The sequence below is a fragment of the Helianthus annuus genome, chromosome 15 (genome assembly GCF_002127325.2).
Source record: "Helianthus annuus cultivar XRQ/B chromosome 15, HanXRQr2.0-SUNRISE, whole genome shotgun sequence".
In the NCBI taxonomy this organism is placed as follows: Eukaryota; Viridiplantae; Streptophyta; class Magnoliopsida; order Asterales; family Asteraceae; genus Helianthus; species Helianthus annuus.
Window position 1 is genome coordinate 70,937,056 of NC_035447.2, and position 23,352 is coordinate 70,960,407.

General features: G+C 37.1%; 1 protein-coding gene and 1 long non-coding RNA gene across 3 annotated transcripts; one reads left to right on the top strand and one right to left on the bottom strand.

Annotated features, from left to right (window-relative positions):
- Positions 1-1,835: 1,835 nt before the first annotated feature.
- Positions 1,836-9,013, top strand: LOC110879094 (B3 domain-containing protein Os07g0563300). Of its 2 annotated transcripts, none has more exons than XM_022127497.2 (12): positions 1,836-2,248; positions 3,632-3,713; positions 3,800-3,898; positions 3,981-4,260; positions 4,786-5,119; positions 5,232-5,328; positions 6,393-6,567; positions 6,660-6,739; positions 7,146-7,388; positions 7,970-8,019; positions 8,108-8,181; positions 8,267-9,013. In XM_022127497.2, exons 1-12 carry the CDS (start codon positions 2,124-2,126, stop codon positions 8,710-8,712), a joined length of 2,085 nt encoding a protein of 694 aa, XP_021983189.1. In that variant the 5' UTR covers positions 1,836-2,123; the 3' UTR covers positions 8,713-9,013. The 2 variants fall into 2 exon arrangements, with proteins under 2 accessions (XP_021983189.1, XP_035839787.1); XM_035983894.1 differs by having other exon boundaries at positions 1,837-2,150.
- A 7,797-nt stretch (positions 9,014-16,810) lies between these two features.
- Positions 16,811-18,428, bottom strand: LOC110879093. The gene is made up of 2 exons (XR_002558464.2): positions 18,337-18,428; positions 16,811-17,108 (listed from the first exon to the last, which is right to left on the bottom strand). It is a non-coding gene; the product is annotated as an uncharacterized LOC110879093 (long non-coding RNA).
- Positions 18,429-23,352: the final 4,924 nt, after the last annotated feature.

The following is a 23,352-nucleotide window of genomic DNA, read 5'->3' on the forward strand; positions in this document are numbered from 1 at the left end:
AATGTTAACTCTTTCACTCATAAACATCTGCTTCCTGAATCTGAATCAGAATGTTAACTGTTTCACTCATCAACATCTGCTTCCTGAATCTGAATCTGAATCAGAATGTTAACTCTTTCACTCATCAACATCGAGGGTTGTATCGGAATCAGGCGTTGGAAGGATTGTAGTAGTAGGACATTGGTACCACTGTGAAAGTTGCATCAGGAAGCTCAACTTTAACGGACCGGTTATTCGACCGAGTAATCAATTGTATTTTTTTAGTTGATTCTCTTGTTAAGTTTTTCTGATCCAACCGAAATCCACAAATTCAAGTCAAGGATCGTTCTAATAGATTAATGAGAATAAACCCTCGTTTCTTCATCTTCATCTTCAAGAACAATGATGAACAGATGATGTTGGGAATTAAACGCATGTACGTGACAAAACAAGGATCGTTCTAATAGATTAAAGAGAATAAAGCAAGGATGTTGTGAATTCGCATAAACATATATTCGTTTCATAACCTCCTGCTATAAATCAACCACAACTGATAAAGAGCCTGTATTAGAAACCATCCTATGTCTTTTACCAACCGAAGAGGCAGCAAGGACATATAATACTTCATTTGTCGAGAAACCATATTGTTAAGAAACTAACATCTTTTACTCATAAACCCTTGAATCCCAACGCTTCTCTAAAAGAGCCTGTATTAATACTTCATTTGTAACCGTAAGGATGATGCAAATTTGTACGTAAAGATCTCTACACAAACTCTTCTACATCTTTTAACCAATTGTCCATCACTTAAAACCTTGAAAGATTTGTTGAAATCGAAGAAAAGAGTAACGAGCAGAAGACGTGTAGGGTTCTTCCAACAAACTGTGTATGTGCTTGTGCTGTAGAACCCGGTGATGAATTTGTGTATCTAAATCAGGTTCCCTGCCTTAGATCGGTCATTCCTTATGATACATGAATGTTGTATTCTTGTCTTTCAGAAGAGTTGGTATTGAACCAAGAATACTTCAAACATTCTAAACCCTACTTGGAAACAAACCAACAAAATCCTTATACTCTTATAGCAGAACCCGACACGTCTTCTATGATGATTCGAAACATTCAAGAACGATAATGGACTCAGACTCATACTACTCACCCTCCCCTAAGGAAAAGTTTTCCCGACGACTCATGACAAAGCAGTTGGTTTGGGTTCATATCAGCGTTGTTTATCACCCTGTGTAAGCATTGGAAGCCCGACCACTAGCAGAATCATTGCATTACATCTCCGTTGAAAACAAGTGATTAAAACGCTTCTCCTTACAACTCTCATCAAATGCCTCACCCTTCCTTTTTATTACAGTCATACGACACGTTTTTTTGTTTTTCAGTCTTTGTTACTTGTTAAAGTTTTATTTTTTTTCTACTTTTAGAAAGATTTGACCACCTAACGACTGTAAAACGTCTCGTGTGATTGACACCTTAAATCCATTAAATACTTTGGGTGAAATCTAATTTTCTTTTCATACGGGCCGTATACAGTTATACGACCCGTATACAACATTCGCATCCATTGTATACGACCAGACAAATTCTATACACATGGTGTATACGGGCCATATACAGTTATACGACCCGTATGGAATGAAATAAACTGACAAAGTCTGAAGGCACAGACTTTGTTAGTTTTATTTTATTATATACGGCCCGTATACACCATGTATAAATAAGGATTTACCATGTGTTAATATTAGGACCCATTCTTTAATTTTGGCTGCGGATAAAGCTTCATGTCGTATAGTCTTAAATAAAAATATAAAAATGCATAATAACCAATAGGTACCTTCTATATCTATAACCTATAGATACATGAAGCAACAAACTCTCTCTCACTCTCTCCCCTACTTTCTCTCCCATAAACCCTCTGCAAGAGACTACTAAAGCCTAAAACCATAGCTCTATCTTCCTTACGCTAGCACACACAAAAAGCACACAGAAAAAACCACACAAAATGCCGTCTTAGGGTTCCAATTTCCGTTCATCCAAAGCTTCATCGATGACAGATTCGCCATTACATTCTTCGTTCGTTGCGATTCCGTCAATACCGCTCTAGCTTTTCCTTGACGGAGCGAATTTTCCGGCCGGTCATGACGTCATTTTCCGCTGCACCAAAGGTTTGCTTTAACTCCACTTGTAATCAGGTTTTGGAAGCCCCGAGACGAGGCTGGCTATGCCGTACCGGAGCTTTCGCCGACCTCTGCGATCGATGCGCGTAAATTCTTTTACTGTTTGATTCTGATTTGTTGTTGATAGAATGTTACTGTTTTTGCATTTGTTGTTAGAAGTTTAAGTGTGTTTATGATGTGATGATGTTGCTTGTATCGTAAGTTATGATTGTTATACAGTTGATGATAGAATGTTGCTATTTTGCATTTGTTGTTGGAAATTTAGGTGTTTTTCTGTTGCTTGTATGGTAAGTAACATTTTGGAGTGATTTTCAGGTATTTTTTGTGGAATCTAGGTTTGGAGATAACGATTTGTTGACAGAATGCTACTATTTTGACCTTTTTTGTTAGATTTATAGGCGTGTATCTGTTATGGTGATGTTGCTTGTATCTTAAGTAACATCAGAGTGATGTTCAGGTGATTTGGAGTAGAAGTTGAGTTTTGGAAATAACGATTTGAGTGTTATACAGTTGATGGTTTGCTGCTGATAGAATGCTACTATTTTGCCTTTGGTGTTAGAAATTTTATGTTATGATGATGTTGCCTGTGTCGTAAGTAACATTTGCGAGTGATTTTCAGGTGATCTGGTGTAGAAGTTTGGTTTTGGAGATAACGATTTGAGTGTTATACAGTTAAGGATTTGTTGTTGATAGAACGTTGCTATTCTGCCTTATTTGTTAGAAGCTTAGAAATTTGAGAGTATTATTGTTGGCTGATGTTGCTTGTATCGTAAGTAACATTTGAGTGATTTTCAGGTGATTTGTTCTGGAAGTTAGGTTTTGAAAATAACGATTTGAGTGTTGTACAGTTAATGATTTTTGGTTGTAGAAAATTTCTTAGTGTCTAGACTGAAGGTTGATTGAACAGTTTCCTTATTGTCTACATAATCTTAAAAATGATGAATGTGATTGGTTTCTGAAGAACAATCTCTCTAATGCACACATTAATTTGAATTGGGAAACAAAAAGAACTTTATATCTTCTGTAGTCTTTAATGGGGTATTTGGAATATGGTAGTCAGTAGAAATCAAGCGTACACGCCTTAAATGATGTAGTTCTGCTGTAGATAGAACAACTCGATACGAACTAGATATAGAAACCCCTTCGAATCTTCGATAATGTTCCTTGTTTAAGAAGTTATTTTTATAAACATAGAGGGGTCCATAGCCGAGACAACAAGGGAAAAAGCGAAGTCACAAACATGTGCAAGTGTACAATATATATAAGATATATATGATGCGGAATAATTTATGATCTTTGAAAGTATAGCCGAGGATGGTATTCCCTCATTTTCTACAGTATATGTATGATAACCTCATAACTCTTGTGTTTGGGTGCTTCCTTAGTTTGTGTCTTGTCGTGTTTCCTTTTTTATTGTTTTTTTAATTATACAAATATCACTTCTGATTCTTGTTCAATTTTGGATGTAGTTACGCTTTTGAAAATGGAAAATTCTGTGATACATATCACTTGAATGCTTCTGGTTGGAGATGTTGTGAATCTTGTGGAAAGGTTAGAAATCTTTCAAGCTAGTTAGTTTGGTTAAAAATTGAAGTATGTGAAATCCTGTATAAGAAGAGGCCATTTTCCCTTTGCAGCAAATTCATTGTGGATGCATAGTGTCATTCCACATGTTCATATTGTTGGATGCTGGAGGTATTGAGTGTCTCAAGTGTGCAAAAACAGAAGACATCTTGGTATGCACAATTGCATATTTGCAGCATTGCATTTATATAGTTTCGTTTATTTCCAGTTGTATTTGATTCATGTTTGATCCAGACACCAAACCCTACTTGGCCGTCTGCTTCTAACTTCCTCCAAGGACCTGCTGAACGAATTAGCGGTATCTCTTCAAACAGTTGGAGATCTATTGCTGGATCCGGTCCGGTACCATGGCGGCAAGCACCCAGTCTGTTCAACGCTTTTAAAGGTCAACCTGAATTACAGTTGACTTCATGTTCTCTGGGTCGAAGTACACGAGATGATCCTTCTGAGAGATATGTGACTGATAGCTGGCGGGTCAGTGCACAAGAACTGATTAGCGATAAAGCCGCCTCTGGTAAGATCATGTCATGTTAAATATAATAATGAGTAAAATGTCATTGTTGTCCCTGAGGTTTGGCCAGTTTTGTGACTTTCGTCCAAAGGTTTGTTTTTTCCATATGGATCCAAAAGGTTTGAAATCTTGCTATTTTCATCCGGCTCGTTAACTCCATCCATTTTTCTCTGTTAAGTCTTCGTCTCTTTACCTATATTATTTTTGTTTTTGTTTAGCAAGGGTATTATGAATACTTTTACATTATGCTAAATGCTTGTACATAAAGTGAAAAAGACCGAATTGCCCTTTAAGTTAACAAAAAAGACGGAAATACCCTTGGACTTAACGGAGAAAAAATGGATGGAGTTAACAAGCCGGATGAAAATGACAAGATTTCAAACTTTTTGGATCCAGATGCGGAAAAACAAACCTTTGGACGGAAGTCGCAAAACTGGCCAAACCTCAGGGACGAAAATGGCATTTTACTCTAAAACAATCTTTTAATTCTTATCAAATTAACCTCACTTGACTCACCATTTTGTGCAGGAATCCAGTATGATGGGAAACATAATCTGTTTAAAGGTGTTTCTTACCAATCATTCTTTCATACCGATGACACCCCTCTTTCTACTTTGCCAGCAACATTTGCGCTACACAATCAAAAGATTGAAACAGAAAATGTATCTGGAATTTGTGTTAAAGGGTTATGCACTCCACAACCAGTAGCGAAACAATGCTCTACCAATAATGGAGTCGGTCCGTCTCTCGGAAATCAGTCCCACAATAGTAAGGCTCGAGATGAAACACAGTCCTGCAATCAGCTACTTTCGCGCTACTGGCCCCAATTAACAGATCAAGAACTCCAACAGCTCCCTGCAGGGTATCCTGCTTTTATTGGCATTTTATTATTAAACTTTGTTTACTAGTTCTAGGTGATTAGTAGCATTAAATGGTATTACGTATCACAAAGCATGCACTTAACATTGTGATAGCTCAAACGCCAAGATCACTCCTTTGTTTGAGAAAGTGTTAAGTCCTAGTGATGCTGGAAAGATAGGTCGATTGGTGCTGCCAAAGAAATGCGCAGAGGTTAGTCTATGTGATAGTATGTTATTTGAACCTATGACGTGTGATTTTTGTTTTTGGTAACAACATGAATATAACTATACAAAATTTGAAACGGTTATCAATGTGATAATGTATACCCGTTTGAAATTTTTTAGAGTAAAATGTCATTTTCGTCCCTAAGGTTTGGCTACTTTTGCGACTTTTGTCCAAATGTTTGTATTTCCTCATCTGGATCCTTGGTTTTAAAAAGCGAGAGGCGCACAAAAGCGACGAGGTCTAAAATTGAGGCGCGAAGCGCAAAGCGCAAAAGCGGTGGGCTTTTCGTACCCAAGGCGCAAGATGTTTATATAATTTTTTTTATATATCCCATACATGACCCTATAGGTTTTTAGCTTCCTTTAACCAAAATATAGCTATAAGTAAGGCTTTTATACCATTTTAATTACATGTACAAGTCAAAAAACCCAAGGTACAACATTTTTATGCAGTAAAATGCCTAAGTTACATGAGGCGCGCGCCTCAGGCCAAAAAGCCCACAAAAAACATAAAAAAATGCGCCTTTTGGTCGCTTCCTGTAATTACACAAGGCGAGAAGCAAAAAAGCCCCAGGCCCTGCGCCTTGTTGCGCCTTGTTGTGCCTTGCGCCTAGGCGCGCCTAGGGCGCGCTTTTTAAAACCAAGTCTGGATCCAAAAGGTTTGAAATCTTGTTATTTTTATCAGACTCTTTAACTCCATCCATTTTTTAACGTTAATTCATGGGTATTTTTGTCGTTTTAGACATTTTGTGATGATTGAAGGGTTTGGGTGTGGAGAAAGTCAACAGAGGTGGATCTTTAGTTCTTATAGTGTTTTTTATTTTAATAAAAATGTCTAAAAAGACGGAAATATCCCTCATTCAACGGAGAAAAATGGATGGAGTTAACGATTCAGATGAAAATGGCAAGATTTCAAACCTTTTGGATCCGGACGTGGAAAAACAAACCTTTAGACGAAAAAAACTGGACAAACTCAGCGACGAAAATGCAATTTTACTCAATTGTTTATTTCTGTGTTGTTAACATATTATGTGTACTATTCTTGTACAGGCTTACCTTCCTCCAATTTCACAGCCTGAAGGCTGTCCACTTGTCATCCAGGATTCGAACGGAAAGGATTGGGTATTGCAATATAGATTTTGGCCTAATGGTAATAGTAGGATGTATTTTCTAGAAGGAGTTGCTTCTTGTATACAGTCAATGCAGTTGCAAGCTGGCGATACTGGTAAACTGCTTTGCCGCTTCTTAAATTAATTCAGATATATTCTCAACATTTCTTTTTATTTGAGTTGTTGCTCATTCGTTATATTGGTTCAGTGACATTTAGTAGGTTGGATCCTGAAGAAAAGCTTGTCATGGGATTCAGGAAAGCTTCATCTGCATCTCCATCTGACAAGGTAGGTTTATTTTTTAAAAGGTGTGTTACACACTTTCACATGCCATAGGTCAAATTCAAAGTCAAGTCAAAGATAGTACATGACTGTCATAGGTTACTAACTTTTAGGAAACGGGTTAAACTGGTCGTAGATCGTCCAGAATGTTTACCAAATGCATATAACCTACTAAATCATTGTATTTAAAGAGTTAGATTGATATTATACTAATATAGCTTTTGCAATCATATTTGACAGTTGACACTAGTTTACAGAAATTTAGACCTTTTTTAAATGTTATGACCTGAACACGTTTCGACCCGTTGCCCAACATGTCCGACACTCCGACCACATATTTTCCACCTCTACTAACTTTCCTTACTGTGAAGCTAATTTTGTTCCATTTAATGAAATTGCTCCTTAACTGCAGGGAAATGGAACGGACAACACAAATATGTTGGCTTGTGAAGAATCTTCAAAGGATTGTAGATGGTCAGAAGTTGATAAAACTTCTATTCATGCTAAGAGGAAAAAAGGGGCCAAAATGTATTCAAACAATAAAACCCTTCGATTCAGTGTCACTTTGGAACAAGTTCAGGGGTTGTTACGACCACCTCTTACTAATGCTCCCACCATCGTCTTATTTGAGGGTGTTGAATTTGAGGTTTTTCAGGTAATAGATGTTGAAATGGAAATAGTTTGAGTCATCCAAATAATATTTTTAATCCATACCAAAAAGCTAAGCTGGTTAATGCGGTAAAAATTTGGATGTCAGTAAAGGACCAATATTTGAGATCATGGTTATCGCGGTGGGATATTGGTAATTTTAATATCATGCTGAATTTATATATAGCAATTTAACAATAACAGTTCAGTATACTTTCCAACCATTAACAAATTAACCTTTTGCAACTTGCAAAACACTACAATTAACAAGCAGGAACTGATTAAGACTTAAAACACAACAGCTAACAATTAAGACTTAAAACACTAATAGAAGCAATAGAAAAAGAAAGACGAATGGTAGAACTAAGATGAAAGGTACTGATATCGGGAAAATCGGTCAATATCGTCGATAATATCGGTATTAATATTTTGCACCGATATCTCACCAGGGGAGTGATAACCGATATATCACCGATATATCGGTGTTATATCGCGATATTAATTAACTGCATAGCCAAAAAGTCAGATTAATACTTTAATAATATTTTTTTCTGTTCTGACGAGTGATGGCATTGTTTAATGTAACAGGAGGCACCGGTTATAGGGAGTCCTACAGCATTTTCACAAGATAATGTTGGGTAAGTTGGGTACTAAAATATTAATAAAACTTCTTTTTTTGTTATTCCAAGAGTTTGTACGGCTATCTTATACCCGTTTGGCTACCAGATCTCTTTGTTCAACAGAGGTAGAACCTACACCAAAACATCCGGATCATATGCTTCCCGCGATAATAAATCACGGTATAAATCACTTGTGACATAATATTGTGCATTACCAATGCATTTCTAGCATAATATTGATGCCTTGACGTGTCAAATAAATCAGAAAATTCAGAATCACTGCCGAATACCACCAAGCACAAATCAACTTGCACGTGTAACATCTGCCTATCAGTGAACCGTTTTACTCCACCCCCGATGATGCACCGTGATCTGATACATCCAGAACAACAAGTTGGAACGTCATTGCAGAATCCAACTCAATTGAGGTATGCTGACGTCATTTGCTATACCCAGACAGAAAATGGTAACGAGAGCCGCAGAGCATGGCCTAGTCAAAGATATGAGAATGACCCGAGTAGAGAACAATCATCCAGTGTAACTTTCAAGAATCAAAATATAGACTTGAATATACAACCCGAGCGGGAAGAAGAAACTTATCCTGTTTCAGATATGGGAATTATGAGGTTAGTTCAAGAATCTACGCAGAGATACATGAAGCAGCAGAAGCTATTAATCAATGACACGTCTCACAAAAACCATGGAATATAAAAGGTACCATTTCTGTTATTACCTAACAGTAACCGTTATCATAGGGGAAGATAAATATCGATATGCACACAACCAGATTGGATGTGGTTGGTGGTGGGGTTGAAGCTCACCTTGCTGATCATCGGTAAGAATAGCTGACTTATGACGATATAAGTACATAAATTTCCGGTGTAATTATATTATCTAGGAATGTCATTAGATAACTAAACTAGATCTTATCAGTCATCTTGTTTTATGGGCCGTTTGGAGACGGTATTTTGATCCATTTATCGATGAATGGCTTAATTCGATCATTCGATTATGTTGTATCTTTAGTAAGGTCGATAGCGATGAAAAGGGAAGTAGCTAAAAGAATAACTCTTTATCCCAAATGAATATATTTATTTATAGAGTTAGATGCCATTTTAGTCCCTGTGGTTTGGGCCATTTTACCAGTTTAGTCCAAAGGTTTCATTTTTGGTCTATGGGTCCAAAAAGGTTTCACCGTTGCCATTTAGTCTACTGGGTTAACTTCATCCATTTTTTTGTTAACGAGAAGGGCAATTCGGTCATTTTATATGTAATTCTGTTAATTAGAAGGGGAATTCGGCCATATAAAATGATCGAATTGCCCTTCTCGTTAACAGAAAAAAATGGATGAAGTTACAGGCGAAAAATGAAACCTTTGTACTAAATTGGCAAAATAGCCAAAACCACAAGAACTAAAATGGCATTCAACTCTTATTTATATTTGTTGTGTTCAACTATACATTCGAATCATATTCAACATACTACATATTATATTTTATATTAATGGTTAATATTTGTGAAGCAATTGTTTGACATATATGGATGGTATTCCTTATTCATCCCAACAATTATGCTCTTTGTACGCACTTGGAATTGAGCTTTCCTACAATTTTCACATGTCAACATTCAATATTGACACTTCATCTTTATTCTCTTGCCACCTTTGAATAACAACCATGACCAAAGTTTGGACCCACGCATACTTCAGCATTTGTACATTAACATTAACATAATATAATATTATTCGTTTTCCATAAAATTTGGTGCTAAATTTTGAATTTATGAAGAAAGTAATCAAAAAGTATTTTTAAATTGTTTAAAGTATTGGATTATTGTTTGTATATAGTTAAATGTATTGAGCTTTTTTAATCAAAATCACTAATCGTCTAATCCACTTTTGATATATCACTATTATTGCATTACATAAAAGAGAAAAATGCCCGGATAGTCCCTGTGGTTTCGCCTTTTTTCACCTATAGTCCTCAACTTTCTAAAATTACCTGAATAGTCCCCAAGTTTTCATTTTTTGTTCCCGGATAGTCCCTGGGTCTAACTTCAGTTTGTTTTCCCTGTTAAGAGGGTGTGAAATGACAAAAATACCCTTTCCTTAAAAGGCCAAACCATAGGGACTATCCGGACATCTTCTTCATTTTTATTTATAAAACCCCACCACCACACTTCATCTTCAACCTCCACCCACCATCACCCTCCTCCACCCTCCACCATCACCGCCACAATCACTCTCCATCTCTCGTTCCCCTAATTTTTGTCTTGTGACATTTAGCTGGATCAGAAGAACGAGGGGGTGTGCGGCTGATGTTGTTCTGGTATGGAAGATGAAAAGACTGTCCCAATTAAGCATCCCAGCTAGAATCTGTCAAACGTCTCAATTAATTTAAACAGGAACATATTAATGAGTTGATCTCCCAATCAAAGATAAAGATTATATACATGCCAATTAGACTAACAGTCTAACAGTCTACATTCAGACTGTATTCAATCCACTCCCTAAACCAAAACAAGCTACCTAATACAAAAGCCGTTAAAAATGTGTTGTGTTTGGACTTTGGGGTTAGCTATTGGCTATGTGGAAGTTAGGATGTCACAACCCCTGTAAAAAATGGTATTGATAATTATTTGGTACCGTGCACAAAATTGTATCCGGAGCTATCCAAAATGAGCCTAACCCCTATATAATTTAGGGACCTAGAATACAAGTACAGAGTTCATTTAACACTCCATTTTTGTTGATCAAGTTCAAAATTGTCCATATTCAATCAGATAGAAAATGCTCATGAACAGAAACAAAAAAAAATTATCATTACAACTCAACAATCAACCCCTGGCAGCTTGAGTTTCAAGCTTGTATATTTCTTAACAACTTTAATTTGAATTCAGCCTGATCGAAGTTAGTATTTTGTTTATGATGAATGACAATAACTGTTCACATGACAATAGTTCAAAACTCAGGTAATTAATATGTTCCTGTTTAAATTAATTGGGACAGTCTAGCTGGATCAGAAGAACGAGGGGGAGAGGAGAAAAGGGGGTGTGCGGCTGATGTTGTTCTGGTATGGAAGATGAAAGGGGAACGAGAGATGGAGAGTGATTGTGGCGGTGATGGTGGAGGGTGGAGGAGGGTGATGGTGGGTGGAGGTTGAAGATGAAGTGTGATGGTGGGGTTTTATAAATAAAAATGAAGAAGATGCCCGGATAGTCCCTATGGTTTGGCCTTATAAGGAAAGGGTATTTTTGTCATTTCACACCCTGTTAACAGAGAAAACAAACTGAAGTTAGACCCAGGGACTATCCGAAAACAAAAAATGAAAACTTGGGGACTATTCAGGTAATTTTAGAAAGTTGGGGACTATAGGTGAAAAAAGGCGAAACCACAGGGACTACCCGGGCATTTTTCTCTACATAAAATTTATAAGTTGCATCATATGGAGTAGGATCAAATACAAACCACATTTCGTATACAAACTGTAAAAACCATTTAAAAAGTGTCATGTCGCATCCAACCAATTATAGAGAAATGGTAAAATGATAACCTAAATAATATCAATTATCTTGAATTCCTTATAATTATGCTAACAAGCAATTAATTCTTTATTTGGATCTTCTTTTTGTTTTCAATGTGCTGATAAAGAAAAGTGCTGATATCATTTCACATATGTGCTAAAATCAATTATCTTGATTAATTTTCATGTGCTAATATAATTCAAAAGTGCTACTTTTATGTATGTATTGTTTTAGTATGTGCTAATTTAACTTTTTTTAAGTGCTAGGATCTGTTCTTACGGTTTGTAGGATAAATAAGGTTTGTACCGGAACCAACCCCTGCATCATATAATCCATTGTTAGTGAGGAAGAGTTTAGTATCCCGAACTAAATCTAAAATATACCATATGTGTTTTCCTTTTATTGGCCTTTTTAACACCTTTTTATTAGTTTTCAATAACCTAAATCCTTAACTAAGGGCCAAGCACCATTGTACCAAGGGCCGTGTATATAACACACATTCCTTGGTCATCAGTGGCCGACGTGAATCTCTCATGGCAGGGAGGCTACGGCCATCGCATGTTTCCAAAGCAAAGGTTTGTGGTAGTCCAAACGCAAGAAGTGAGGGACTTAGAAAAGGAGACGCCCTTGGAGGGCTGTTGCTGACGTGGAGAGCAGTGGGATGCCGATGCCTTAAGTTTGTTTATGACAATACTTTTGAAATTTAGGCTAAGATCATTTAAGTTTTAAGTTATACTTAAGTTCTGATTAAATCAAGTTTTAAGCTAGTCGAACTCAAATGACTCAAAATTTTGGATATTAAGAAGATGGATATGATCGGGTGATTCCGCTAGTGGCACGATGATACTTCAGTGGTCCGTCAGTGATCTAAATTTGGCGTTAAAAAAATTACAAACTTTTTTATAATGCATGTGGAAGATGCAATGTAATATAAGGCTTCTTGGTATGGGCTGCGTCCCAGGACCATCCTGAAACGGCGCCGGCCCACTCCCCCCCCCCGCGCGCGCGCGCGCGGTGTTCGTCCTCTCCGTCTCTTTGGAGACATTGGTGCCGGGCCACTAGATGACAAAATTTTCCCACTTTCCAACTTATTACCGTTGAATAAATTAATAGGAAAAATTTAATTTCCATAATTAATAAACGGTAATAATTCAAAATTATCCCAATTTTATATAAATTACACCATAGTTATCAATTGCGACCATTGCGGGCGCAATAGCGAATAGCGATGCGAATAGGTAGATGAGCGCTAAGTTGCTGTAGCGCCTGAAAAGCGGGAAAATAGCGTCATTGTAGCAGGATTCCGACCACGAATTCCGGCTCCGGTGCTGTAATTTCTGCCGGAAACCTACCGGAAGTCAGGAAGAAGAAGAGAAGAAGAGAAGAAGAATAAGAGCGGCTGCAGTCTCAAGTCAGGAAGAAGAGAAGAAGAATAAGAGCGGCTGCAGTCTGTGTTTTAGCTTTTTAGGGTTAAATAATCTTTTGGATTTTAACCTTTAACCCCTCTATCTTTTCACTAGTTAATATATAGTCCCTAAAACTTGTAAAAAATTACATAAAAGTGTAAAAATAGTTTGTGTATTTTAACATTTAACCCCCTCTATCATCACTAATTTACATTTGATCCTTAAACTTCAAAATCTATACATAAAAAGTATAAAATTAACATTATATATATATAAAAAATTACAATTAGCTATTTTTTATTTCTTAAATTTTTAACTACCTTATCGCTAAACACAAAATAGCGGGCGCTATTTCGTCGCTATCGCTACGTAGCATATAGGTATCCCGTCGCTATTTGTCGCCATTCGCTATCGATAACTATGAATTACACCAATTTTAACCCACTATAACCCCATCTCTCTCTCAACTTTTTTTTAAAACCTTTTTTTTATAAAACATTTTTCTACAATAGATATATTCAACCCGAATCCAAACCCGAATGTTTTTTCAGTACCCGGGTACTATCCTACAATGGAACCGAACCCTTTCACTCAATTTTCCGCCAACGCTTTTGCGGGTTTCCAAAATTCTCTGAACATTTTTTTGAGTATGCAACAAACTCAAGCCTTACAAAACTTGATGATGCGTAACCCGTTTAACATGCAACCCGTTCAAGCTTCTCAACCACCGCAACACGTTCAAGTTCCCGATGAAGATGACGTTGAAGTCGTTCCCGAGAGCCAGCCGCAAACCTCCAAACGAAAAAAGGAAAGCAAGTTGCGGTTGACCAAAGTCAACCTTCGAAACCGAAGCCGAAACAGTGGACACCGTTCGAGGAGGAAGCCTTAGCGAAAGCTTATATAGGCTCATCCACACACCCTGTTAAAGGTACGTAAAGTTAACTTGAAATTTTTTTAGTATATACTTTTTAATATTAATTTTTAAATTTTTTGTAATATATATTTTTGTTGAATATAGGTAACAATCAAACCGGTGAGGGGTTTTGAAAAGCGGTATTGTCAAAGTTTCTTGAGATAATTGAACAAGGACCATATCGAGATCTCGACTTGGTATCTTCGAAGTGGCGAAAGATGAGTGCGGTCGTGAACCGGTTTTCGGAGGAATATAATAAAATATATACAAGTGGGCGCCGTAGTGGGATGAGCGATGAGGATGTCTTCAAATCGGCATTGGAAAAATACAAGACGAACCATAAAACCGCGTTCCCACACGTTCGGACTTGGGAAGTTTTAGTGTCGGCGGCTCGGACGCAAGATGTCAAATTAATTTAAACGACGACGCCGAGTTTGACGAAAAAGAGTACGCCGTAAGGGAAGAGGAACGTCCCCCGGGCCGGGACAAATCAAAAAGGGAGGCGGCTTCAAAGAAAAAAGGGTACGAAAAAAGCGATTCGAGATGGAGGCGTTTATGGCCCAATTTAAAACTTACACGGAGGTCACAGCCCAAAAGGCGAAGGCGAAGGAACGGGCGGTCGAAGAAAGGGTACCCGTGGCGGGAGAAAAGGTACGCGTGGCCGATGATAAAGTTCAGCTCAAAGAATGGGACATATTGACGATCGATGTTGATAGTTATCCCGAACCAAAACGCTCTACTTTAAAGAAAATGCAAGAGGACATCATGAAGAAGTATCAAAGTTAGGAATTTTTTTTTTAAGTTTATGTTTTTTTTCTTTAAGTTTATGTAATGTTTTTTTTAATATTTATTTGATAAATGTTAAAAAAAGTAGATGGATTAAAAAAAAAAGTAAACTTGTGGGTTAGGATCATTCTCCCATTTCCAGTGTTTTAGTGTGTTGGACCATCCTCAAAGTAACTATGACGTGACGCATATGTGGCGGATCATCCTCCAAGGAAGGATGATCACCATAACACATAGCTTAATACCCAAAAAAAAGTATTACCAGTTTTAGCAAAGATAGAATACGTAATGAAGTGCTCCTTCTCTATATAGAATTAATTAGGCATTTTCTTGCTTTTTTTATAAAATCTAAAAAAGCCATAAAAGAAAGCCACCTTAAAATACATAAAATGATTAAAACTAAATATAGTTATGATACAGTTTATAGGTGAAATAATGTTTCAGATCGTTCTTATAGGGTTTTAATATCCAAACTATTTAGGACCATGTAATATATTAACAACTAGTTATTTTCTGCCCGTGCGTTGCGGTGGGACCCAATGACTACAAAAGGCGTGTTAGCAACGGCAAACAGATACCGAATATTAAAACATAAATAAAATGATATGGTAAGGATAGTCACTCCGTCATAAAAAACGATTTTAAATAACCTAATATATAATAATAGGACTCACACGTCCTACACGTTGGAAATTCGGTTGTTTTCAGTTAAGTTATTACGGTGCTAACACGTTAAAATATGGATGAGCTCGGTACCTGTAACGGCAATGAAAGTACCGATCCAGAAAATCATCGAAATTAGGTACCGACATCGAAAATGTTCGATACAATACGGTATGGTATTTGAAGGTAAAATCAATAAATACAGGTATGGTGCTAGACCGGTGTCGAACCGAAAGTAACGATTCTGAAAACGCCAAAAGGTGGGTACCAAATTGGTACCGAAAATGATTTGGTATAGTAAATTTGGTACCGATATGATACCGGTTCGTTTACAGGATTTGATACGATTTGCTCATCAATATTCTAAATATCCAAGTTAATTTTACATTGCTACAATTCATTCATTACAGAAAAAGACAAAAAAGAAAGCAAAATAAGTTGTTGTGTATATAAAATCTCATTCAAACGAAATACAGTGTACTTACTGTGTGTATGAAAAGTAATCTAAACGGTGCAATTACTTGCATTGCTGCATTGCTACAGGATTTGATGAGCTCATTACCAACCGGTACCGAAAATACTGGTACCGAAATCCCCAAAAGTGGGTACCGGTACCGAATATACCTAGTATGGCACGGTTTGGTACAGGTCGGTATTGGTACAGCACCGGAATTTGAGGGTAAAAACCGTTGAATACCTGTATGGAACCGGTACCAAAAATACACCGGTTTAGTAAATTTGAGACCGGTACCTATACCCGATACCATTTGCTCATCTCTTAATTATGTTACTAATTTTAAATAATTCTAATCTAATTCTAATATTAATTTAATAATAAATCAACTGTTCATTCTGTTTCTTTTTTATCATATATAAATTCCCCGACCTAGTGGTAGGAGACTTGGGTTTTCCAATAAAGACTCAAGATTAATTCTCACTTGTGTCATATTGGGGTGGATATTGAGCAACGATGGTGACAAACCCACCGAGGGGGGTTCGATCCTAAGCCGCACCCCGGTTTTCATCCGACTGTTACTTCAGCGAGGCATCTCGTCTGGGTAGATCTTGGCTAGGGCCGCCGTTTAGGCGATGTGACATTGGATCACTCAAAAAGAAAGTCATCGTTCAAAAAAAATGTAATATTGTAACATATTAACTAACATTAACATGTATTCAAGACATCTTTAGGTAGAGAAAAAACAATTTATATTAAGATGACTTTAAAACTATATAATATACTAATATACATTGGAGTTATCACATTACTAGGATTAAATGGACGTCTCAAACGCGCCAAAGTGGAACAAATCAATGGGGCCGATGTGGAGGAGAGAGAGAGAGGAGAGACAGAGTGACGGAATCCATGCGCAAGGGTGACGTACCAAGCAGAATTGTGAAAGCGTAAGGAGAGAGAGGGGTGTGCATGAAAATTCTTTCAGGGAGGTGACCCAAGGGGCAGGGTGCCGCCCGTGAAGTGCTAGTCATGAAGATGGAGTAACAATCAAAAGAAACACACAAGTAGAAAATGATAATAATGTATTGTCATTATATGATATTAAAGATGTAATCAATCATTAGTAATCAAGGGTCTCCCTCCCTACCCTTCTCTTTCATGATATATTGATATCACCTAATGGAGGGGGGAAAGGGTCATTTCCTATATGAAGGAAAGCTAAGAAATCCAATACCAATATTAGTAACCATAAACAAAAACCTTTGATAAATCCACTTTTGTCATCCTCACATCTTCCCTCTTGATCAATCAATGGAGAAGATTATTGGGCCACGTGCACAAATCACAGCCATCCCTTCTTCCTCTGTCATGTTTAGCAACCAATCAAGATTAGACAACTCATGTTTTGATTTATAATCATAATCATAATCATAATTAATTCACATCTATAAAGTTGTGTTTTTTTCTTCAATTATCAATGTTCACTTGCAATCAACCATTTTGATGTTTTGAATGAATCCAATTTTTTTTTTAAACGGCAAAGGCTACATAACTACACTCTTAAATTACGCTAAATTTTACCCCATGTCATGAATTGAACCCTGGTCACTCCCCGAGAGACACAAAGCCTCTACCACCCCACCAAGCTGGTGATGGCTGAATGAATCCAATTAGTGAATTGATTTGTTGGTTTGAACCAATATAAGGATTGTAAAATGTAAACACTTTTATATACAAATTTTAGGTACATTAAAATAAGCTTATAATGGAATAAAAATGTATTTAAAAAAAATGATCACATAACAAACAGAAAGCGTACTTGTATATGTATGCAGCATCACTTGTGATATATGTGTGCGTCATGTCTATAATCATGACCCTTTAAATAAACATATATTCATATTCACATGTTTAACTCTTTAAATTAAATTTTCGTGTTTGAGTTGTACTAAATTTAAACCCCCAATCCATTAGAAAGTAGAACAGAAAAAAATTGAAAATATATAAGTTACAAGTTCATCCTGTTTTCAACTTCATTACAACCCGTTTATAGCATGTCCGCCCTTTTACAACTCATCAACCCGACTTGATCCATTTATACAAGTGGATTACACATGTCAATTTTGGGTTATATAATTTTAAGTGTGACCGGATTATATCTTTGACACGAATAAAAATATTCCATGTTCGGTTCATGAATTTGAAGCGATGATAATCTGATACGATTGACACCCATTAGCCTTTAGAGCTTACTAAAAATTTCTGAAGTTCTTAAAAGAATAAAAAAGTATATAGGAAATTCCCACAATTAATAACTTATATTCAAGAAAACCCATGTATAAGCATAAATCATAATAACAAGAAATAGAAGAATATTCATACATGTATATGCACTATCATATATGTGTGTGTAGAATGTTACTAAAACATATGAATGATGATCAAGAATTATATAAAGATTCGACAAGACACACAATGTCTATGTACACAAACACATACACATACCATATGCATATACATGTATGAATATGCATACATAAATATAGAACATATAGATACAAGATGATGATTAATGAAAGAGAGAGACTTACAAATGGTTGTTGAGGAAGAAGAGATTCAAGAAGGTAGGGAAGTCAAGGAAGGTTAAAGAAGACGAGTGGGGTGGGGGTGGGGTAGGGTGGGTGGGGGGTGGGGGTATGGAGAAGGCGTGTAGTTTATTGGGCTGGATGACAGAGGTAGCGTGTGGGTTTCACACATACTTGTATGTGGCTAACGGCTGGCTTCTTTTAGAGACATAATATTACTAATGTCAAAATAATGTACAACATTTAATTCGCAAGTATAAGTTTCTGTCCAGGTTTTGGTTTGGACCTTAGACAAAGGATGTGTGAAATTCTTACTATGTTAAAGCACAAAGTCGGTGACTGTTTACGCTACAGACACCCCCACTTTCATACATTGTCAGAATCACCCATTTACTCTAAATTTCCACAATCTAACCCTCGCATTTCAAACTTTGCTATCATCACTTTTGCTTTTCCACCACCTCGCTCAACTTTTACGTATTTACGCCACCAACCTTCTACTTTTTCATTTATATTACCACCCCTCATCTTTTACACATTTCCGCCACCACCCCTCTACTTTTACACTTTGCCTTTTCCGCGACCACCCCCTCAACGCTTTTCTGCGACCACCCCTCTACTTTTATACTTTCCATTTTTACCTTACTACTTTCATTTTCCCTCAAATTTTAGACTTTGTGTTTTTATCCCTTGGAATGTTACTCGATTTTAACTCCTAGACTACTACTCCTACTTTGCAAATACCATGCACTGCGTTTTAGGAAATGTCATAATCATTCTGTTTTACACTTCATGTCTACCTTTGTGTTTTACTTTTTTTTTAATTGTGTTTTATGCATTGTGTGACACTTTTTTAAGTGTCTTTTACACATTGCGTTTTACGAATCGTGTATTGCCTTACTACATGTTTTCACCTGCTGCGTGCCGTCGCAACGTGATGTGCACAAAATGCAACATATAAATTACATCAAATGTGGCATAAAACTAACCCTTTTTAGTACTAATGTTGGAAAAAGTGTGTTTTTGTCCTCATTTTATATTTTCAGGATTAAATGAGCTCAAATGAACAAAAGAAGCAAAAAGGCAGCTAAATCTAACATAAATACAAGAAAAGGAACAAACGTGGCATGCCCGACCCTCCGGCAGCATCTTCCCAAGCAAAAACAAGAGAACAGAAGGCTAAACACGCCCCGTGCTCAGTGAGCACGGGGGCGTGCCCAAGTGTCTGTAGAAAAGACAAAGTTGTAGAAGCTTCTATCACCCACCACGAGGGCGTGCCCAGCGGACACGGGGCCGTGGTCAACTCTAAGATTCGCAGAATCTGAGGAAATCTTGATAGTACAGATACGCTTCTGCACACGGGGTCGTGCCCAGCAGACACGGGGGCGTGGTCAACTAATGCAGACAAACTGCAATTAATGAAGAAAGAGAAGGAGGATGGACACGGGGCCGTGCCCGAGCTGCTGTTCAGGCTATAAATAGGGGTGCTTGGCTTATTTGCAAACCATCACTTGGCACACCACCTCTCTCACACTTCACCCACACTCCACCACCACCACAACACCATCATCTATCATCCATCATAGAGTGTGTGAGTTGTCTCGGGATCCAAGATTGATCGTAAGAGTTCTTGACAATCAAAGGCCATGTTTGCCTAAGTCTCTTACATCACTTAGTGAAGATAAGTGTCTAGTGTAATACTTTTTATTTTTAATCTTTTCGCATTTTTTATTTGGTCATGTATTAATGACTTTAATAACTAGTTTCTTATGTTGAAGGTGATTCTTCCTTATCATTTGTCCGTGGTGTCTTGGCATTATTTTACTGTCTATATAAAATAAAAGATTTTCACCATTCATATCTCCACGGTCTATCTGGAGATATGTTGGCTACCTGGTTGGGGATTATGGGAATGGTTTGTTAAGAGTCTTGCCTTGTTCAGTGTATAGATCCTGCAAGGACCTGGGTCAAATTTAGTAGGACCTCCTTCAATACCCAACGGTATTGGATGGCGGGGGTCCAAACTCTTTGATCCCCTTATATGTAAGCTACTATTAAAACTTTAACCCGGCTACTTAGGACTGTATCCCTGCTGACTCAGACTACTTAGCCGAGGGTAACGTCACCTTCAAAAGAGGGGCCTACCACATTATGCATTTATAACTTAATTAATTATCTTTCAATAATCTGACCCTTTAGGATTGTATCCTTGCTGACTCAAACTACTGGGTTGAGGGTAACGTCACCTTCAAAAGAGGGGCCTACTACAATAACTAAGATAATCTCTTAAAAAGTGCAAAAGTGCGAAAATAATCAAAGGTTACACTAAACACGCGCCAGATCCAAGTGATTCATCTTGTCTATCTGTTTTTATTTTATTTTATTTTTCAGCATTTTAGTTAGTTTTATTTTTCTAGTTTAAAAACCTTTTTTCTAAACTTTTGATTTGATTAGACATTGAGGATAAACCGGTATTAAAAGCTCTTATGTCCTTGGACGACATCGGTATCTTACCAACACTATACTACGCTCACGATGGGTGCACTTGCCCATATGTGTGTTTAGTGTTAGTAAATATCGTGTTTTATAAATTTAAAATTTGGCTAAAAAAGTGTTAAAGGGCTTAAAATATACATTAAAAACTATACGACACTTCACACGCATCAAGTTTTTGGCGCCGTTGCCGGGGACACAAGGATTTTAAGAAAGCTTAAATCGACGGCCTAATCAGTTTTTCAAAACCTTTTCAAAATGCGCGCACATTTTTCTTCATTTTAGTTAGTTTTGCATTTACAGTAGCCTGAACACGGGGCCGTGTTCACTGAACACGGGGGCGTGCTGCATATTTTTCACAAAACACCCAGATACAGAGTCTGAACACGGGGTCGTGCTCACTGAACACGCCCCCGTGCTGCACAAAACCAGTAACTTTTTATTCAAACGCCCAGATACAGATCCTGAACACGGGCCGTGTCCACTGAACACGGGGCCGTGTCCAGCCTCTGTTTCCGTTTTAATTTTTGTTTTCTGGTCTCGAGACTCGGTTGTGGTTTGTTGAGTGATTCTTATGGATCAATACTCAGGAGGCTACAACTACACCTATGATGAGGATGATTATAGGGAAAACTATTGCACCAATAGTGGTGACCTGCACTCGGTTCAATATTGTGACTTATTTCAACCATCCACTTCATACACCTATTATGAGGAGCCCATGTACGAGCTATCAACTTCATACACATCCTATGAAGACCAAAGGTATGAACCTCCTCCCTCATACTCATATTTTGATGAACCAAGGTATGAGCCTTCATACTCATACTTTGAGGAACCAAGATATGAGCCGCCACATTCATATGCTTATTATGAGAAACCATGGCATGAACAACCCACCTCATATGAGTATTATGAAGAACAAAATTATGACCCTTATCCATCATATACTTACAATGAAGAACAATGGTATGAACCATCTACTTCATATGGGTATTATGAGGAACAAAGGATCGAACATCCGGATTCAAGCTTTGAAAATCCCGATCCTTACTCTATCGCCGACGTAACCGATAGGATACTAGAACACCTTAAAACTATCGAGCGCTACATAAAAGAATCTCGCGCAAGGGAAGAGGAGTCCCGCGCAAGAGAAGAATTAAATAAAGAAGAGATAGTTGAAAATGAAAAAATGGACGAACAAATAAGTGAAAAACCGACACATGAGTTAAACAACGAGAAAGGTGAGTCCGACAACGTTAAAATCCAAGAAGAGTCTAATTTTGAAGAAATTAATCTCTTGTTACCTTCTTTAGAAAAAATATTGTTTAGTACCCACTCATGCTAAGTTTTTATAAGAGTTTAACACTAACACTAAAATTGACGAAACGGTAAGTATTAAGTTAACAAGTGATCAAACTTCGCTAATAAAAGAAGACCCATTTGAAATTAACATTACACCAGTTCCATGTTTTTTTTTCAAAATTCCTTTATTAGTAATGTTACAATTGATAAAGATCTTTGTGTTAACATAATGCCCAACTACATTTTTGAAAAATTAAGTATTAGTGATTTTTCTCCACTTCAAATACCCATTTTTCTATCTGATCGGAAAGTAATAAAGTCAATTGGTGTAGTTGAGGATGTCTTGGTTCAAACAAATCATATGGTAATCCCAACCGACTTTGTCATCCTCGATGACGCTCCTCTAGTATTGGGACGACCCTTTGTAAAAACCCACGAAGCTTTGAAAAATCGGAAGCACAATAATCTATCTCTTCAATTAGGGGCATTTAAAAGGAGCATTGATCTTGAGCATTCAATGAAATATCCTTTCGGCAATAATGACCCCCTAATTGAAGATGAAAATAAACCACCCGATACAAGTGAAAAGATTGACCTCTTTGTTGAAGAAGAGGTCGCCATAGAACAAGCTTTTAAAGTTCTTGATCAAAATGAGCAACCAAATAAGGAGTCTGCTAAAGACCCACCTCTTGAGCTCAAAGAACTTTCAAAAGGTTTGGAATATGCTTTTCTAGACAAAGATGGTAAATTACCTGTAATTATTTCGTCAAAATTAAGTAGTGTAGAAAAAGAAAAATTAATTAAACTTTTGAAAAAACACAAAAATGCGATCGCTTGGAAGCTTGTAGATATTAAAGGAATAAGTCCTTCCATGTGCACGCACAAAATTTTAATGAATGATGACTATAAATCGGTAATACAACCACAACGTCGAGTAAATCCAAATGTACAAGAAGTGGTTAAAAACGAAGTCATCAAATTACTTGACGCCAGACTTATTTACCCTATCTCCGATAGTCCTTGGGTAAGTCCCGTCCAAGTAGGTCCAAAGAAAGGAGGTATGACGGTCATAACTAACGAAAAGAATGAATTAATACCAACGAGAACCGTCACAGGATGGAGGGTATGTATAGATTATAGACGATTAAATGAAGCAACAAGGAAAGATCACTTTCCTTTACCCTTCATTGATCAAATGTTAGAAAGATTATCCGATCATAAATT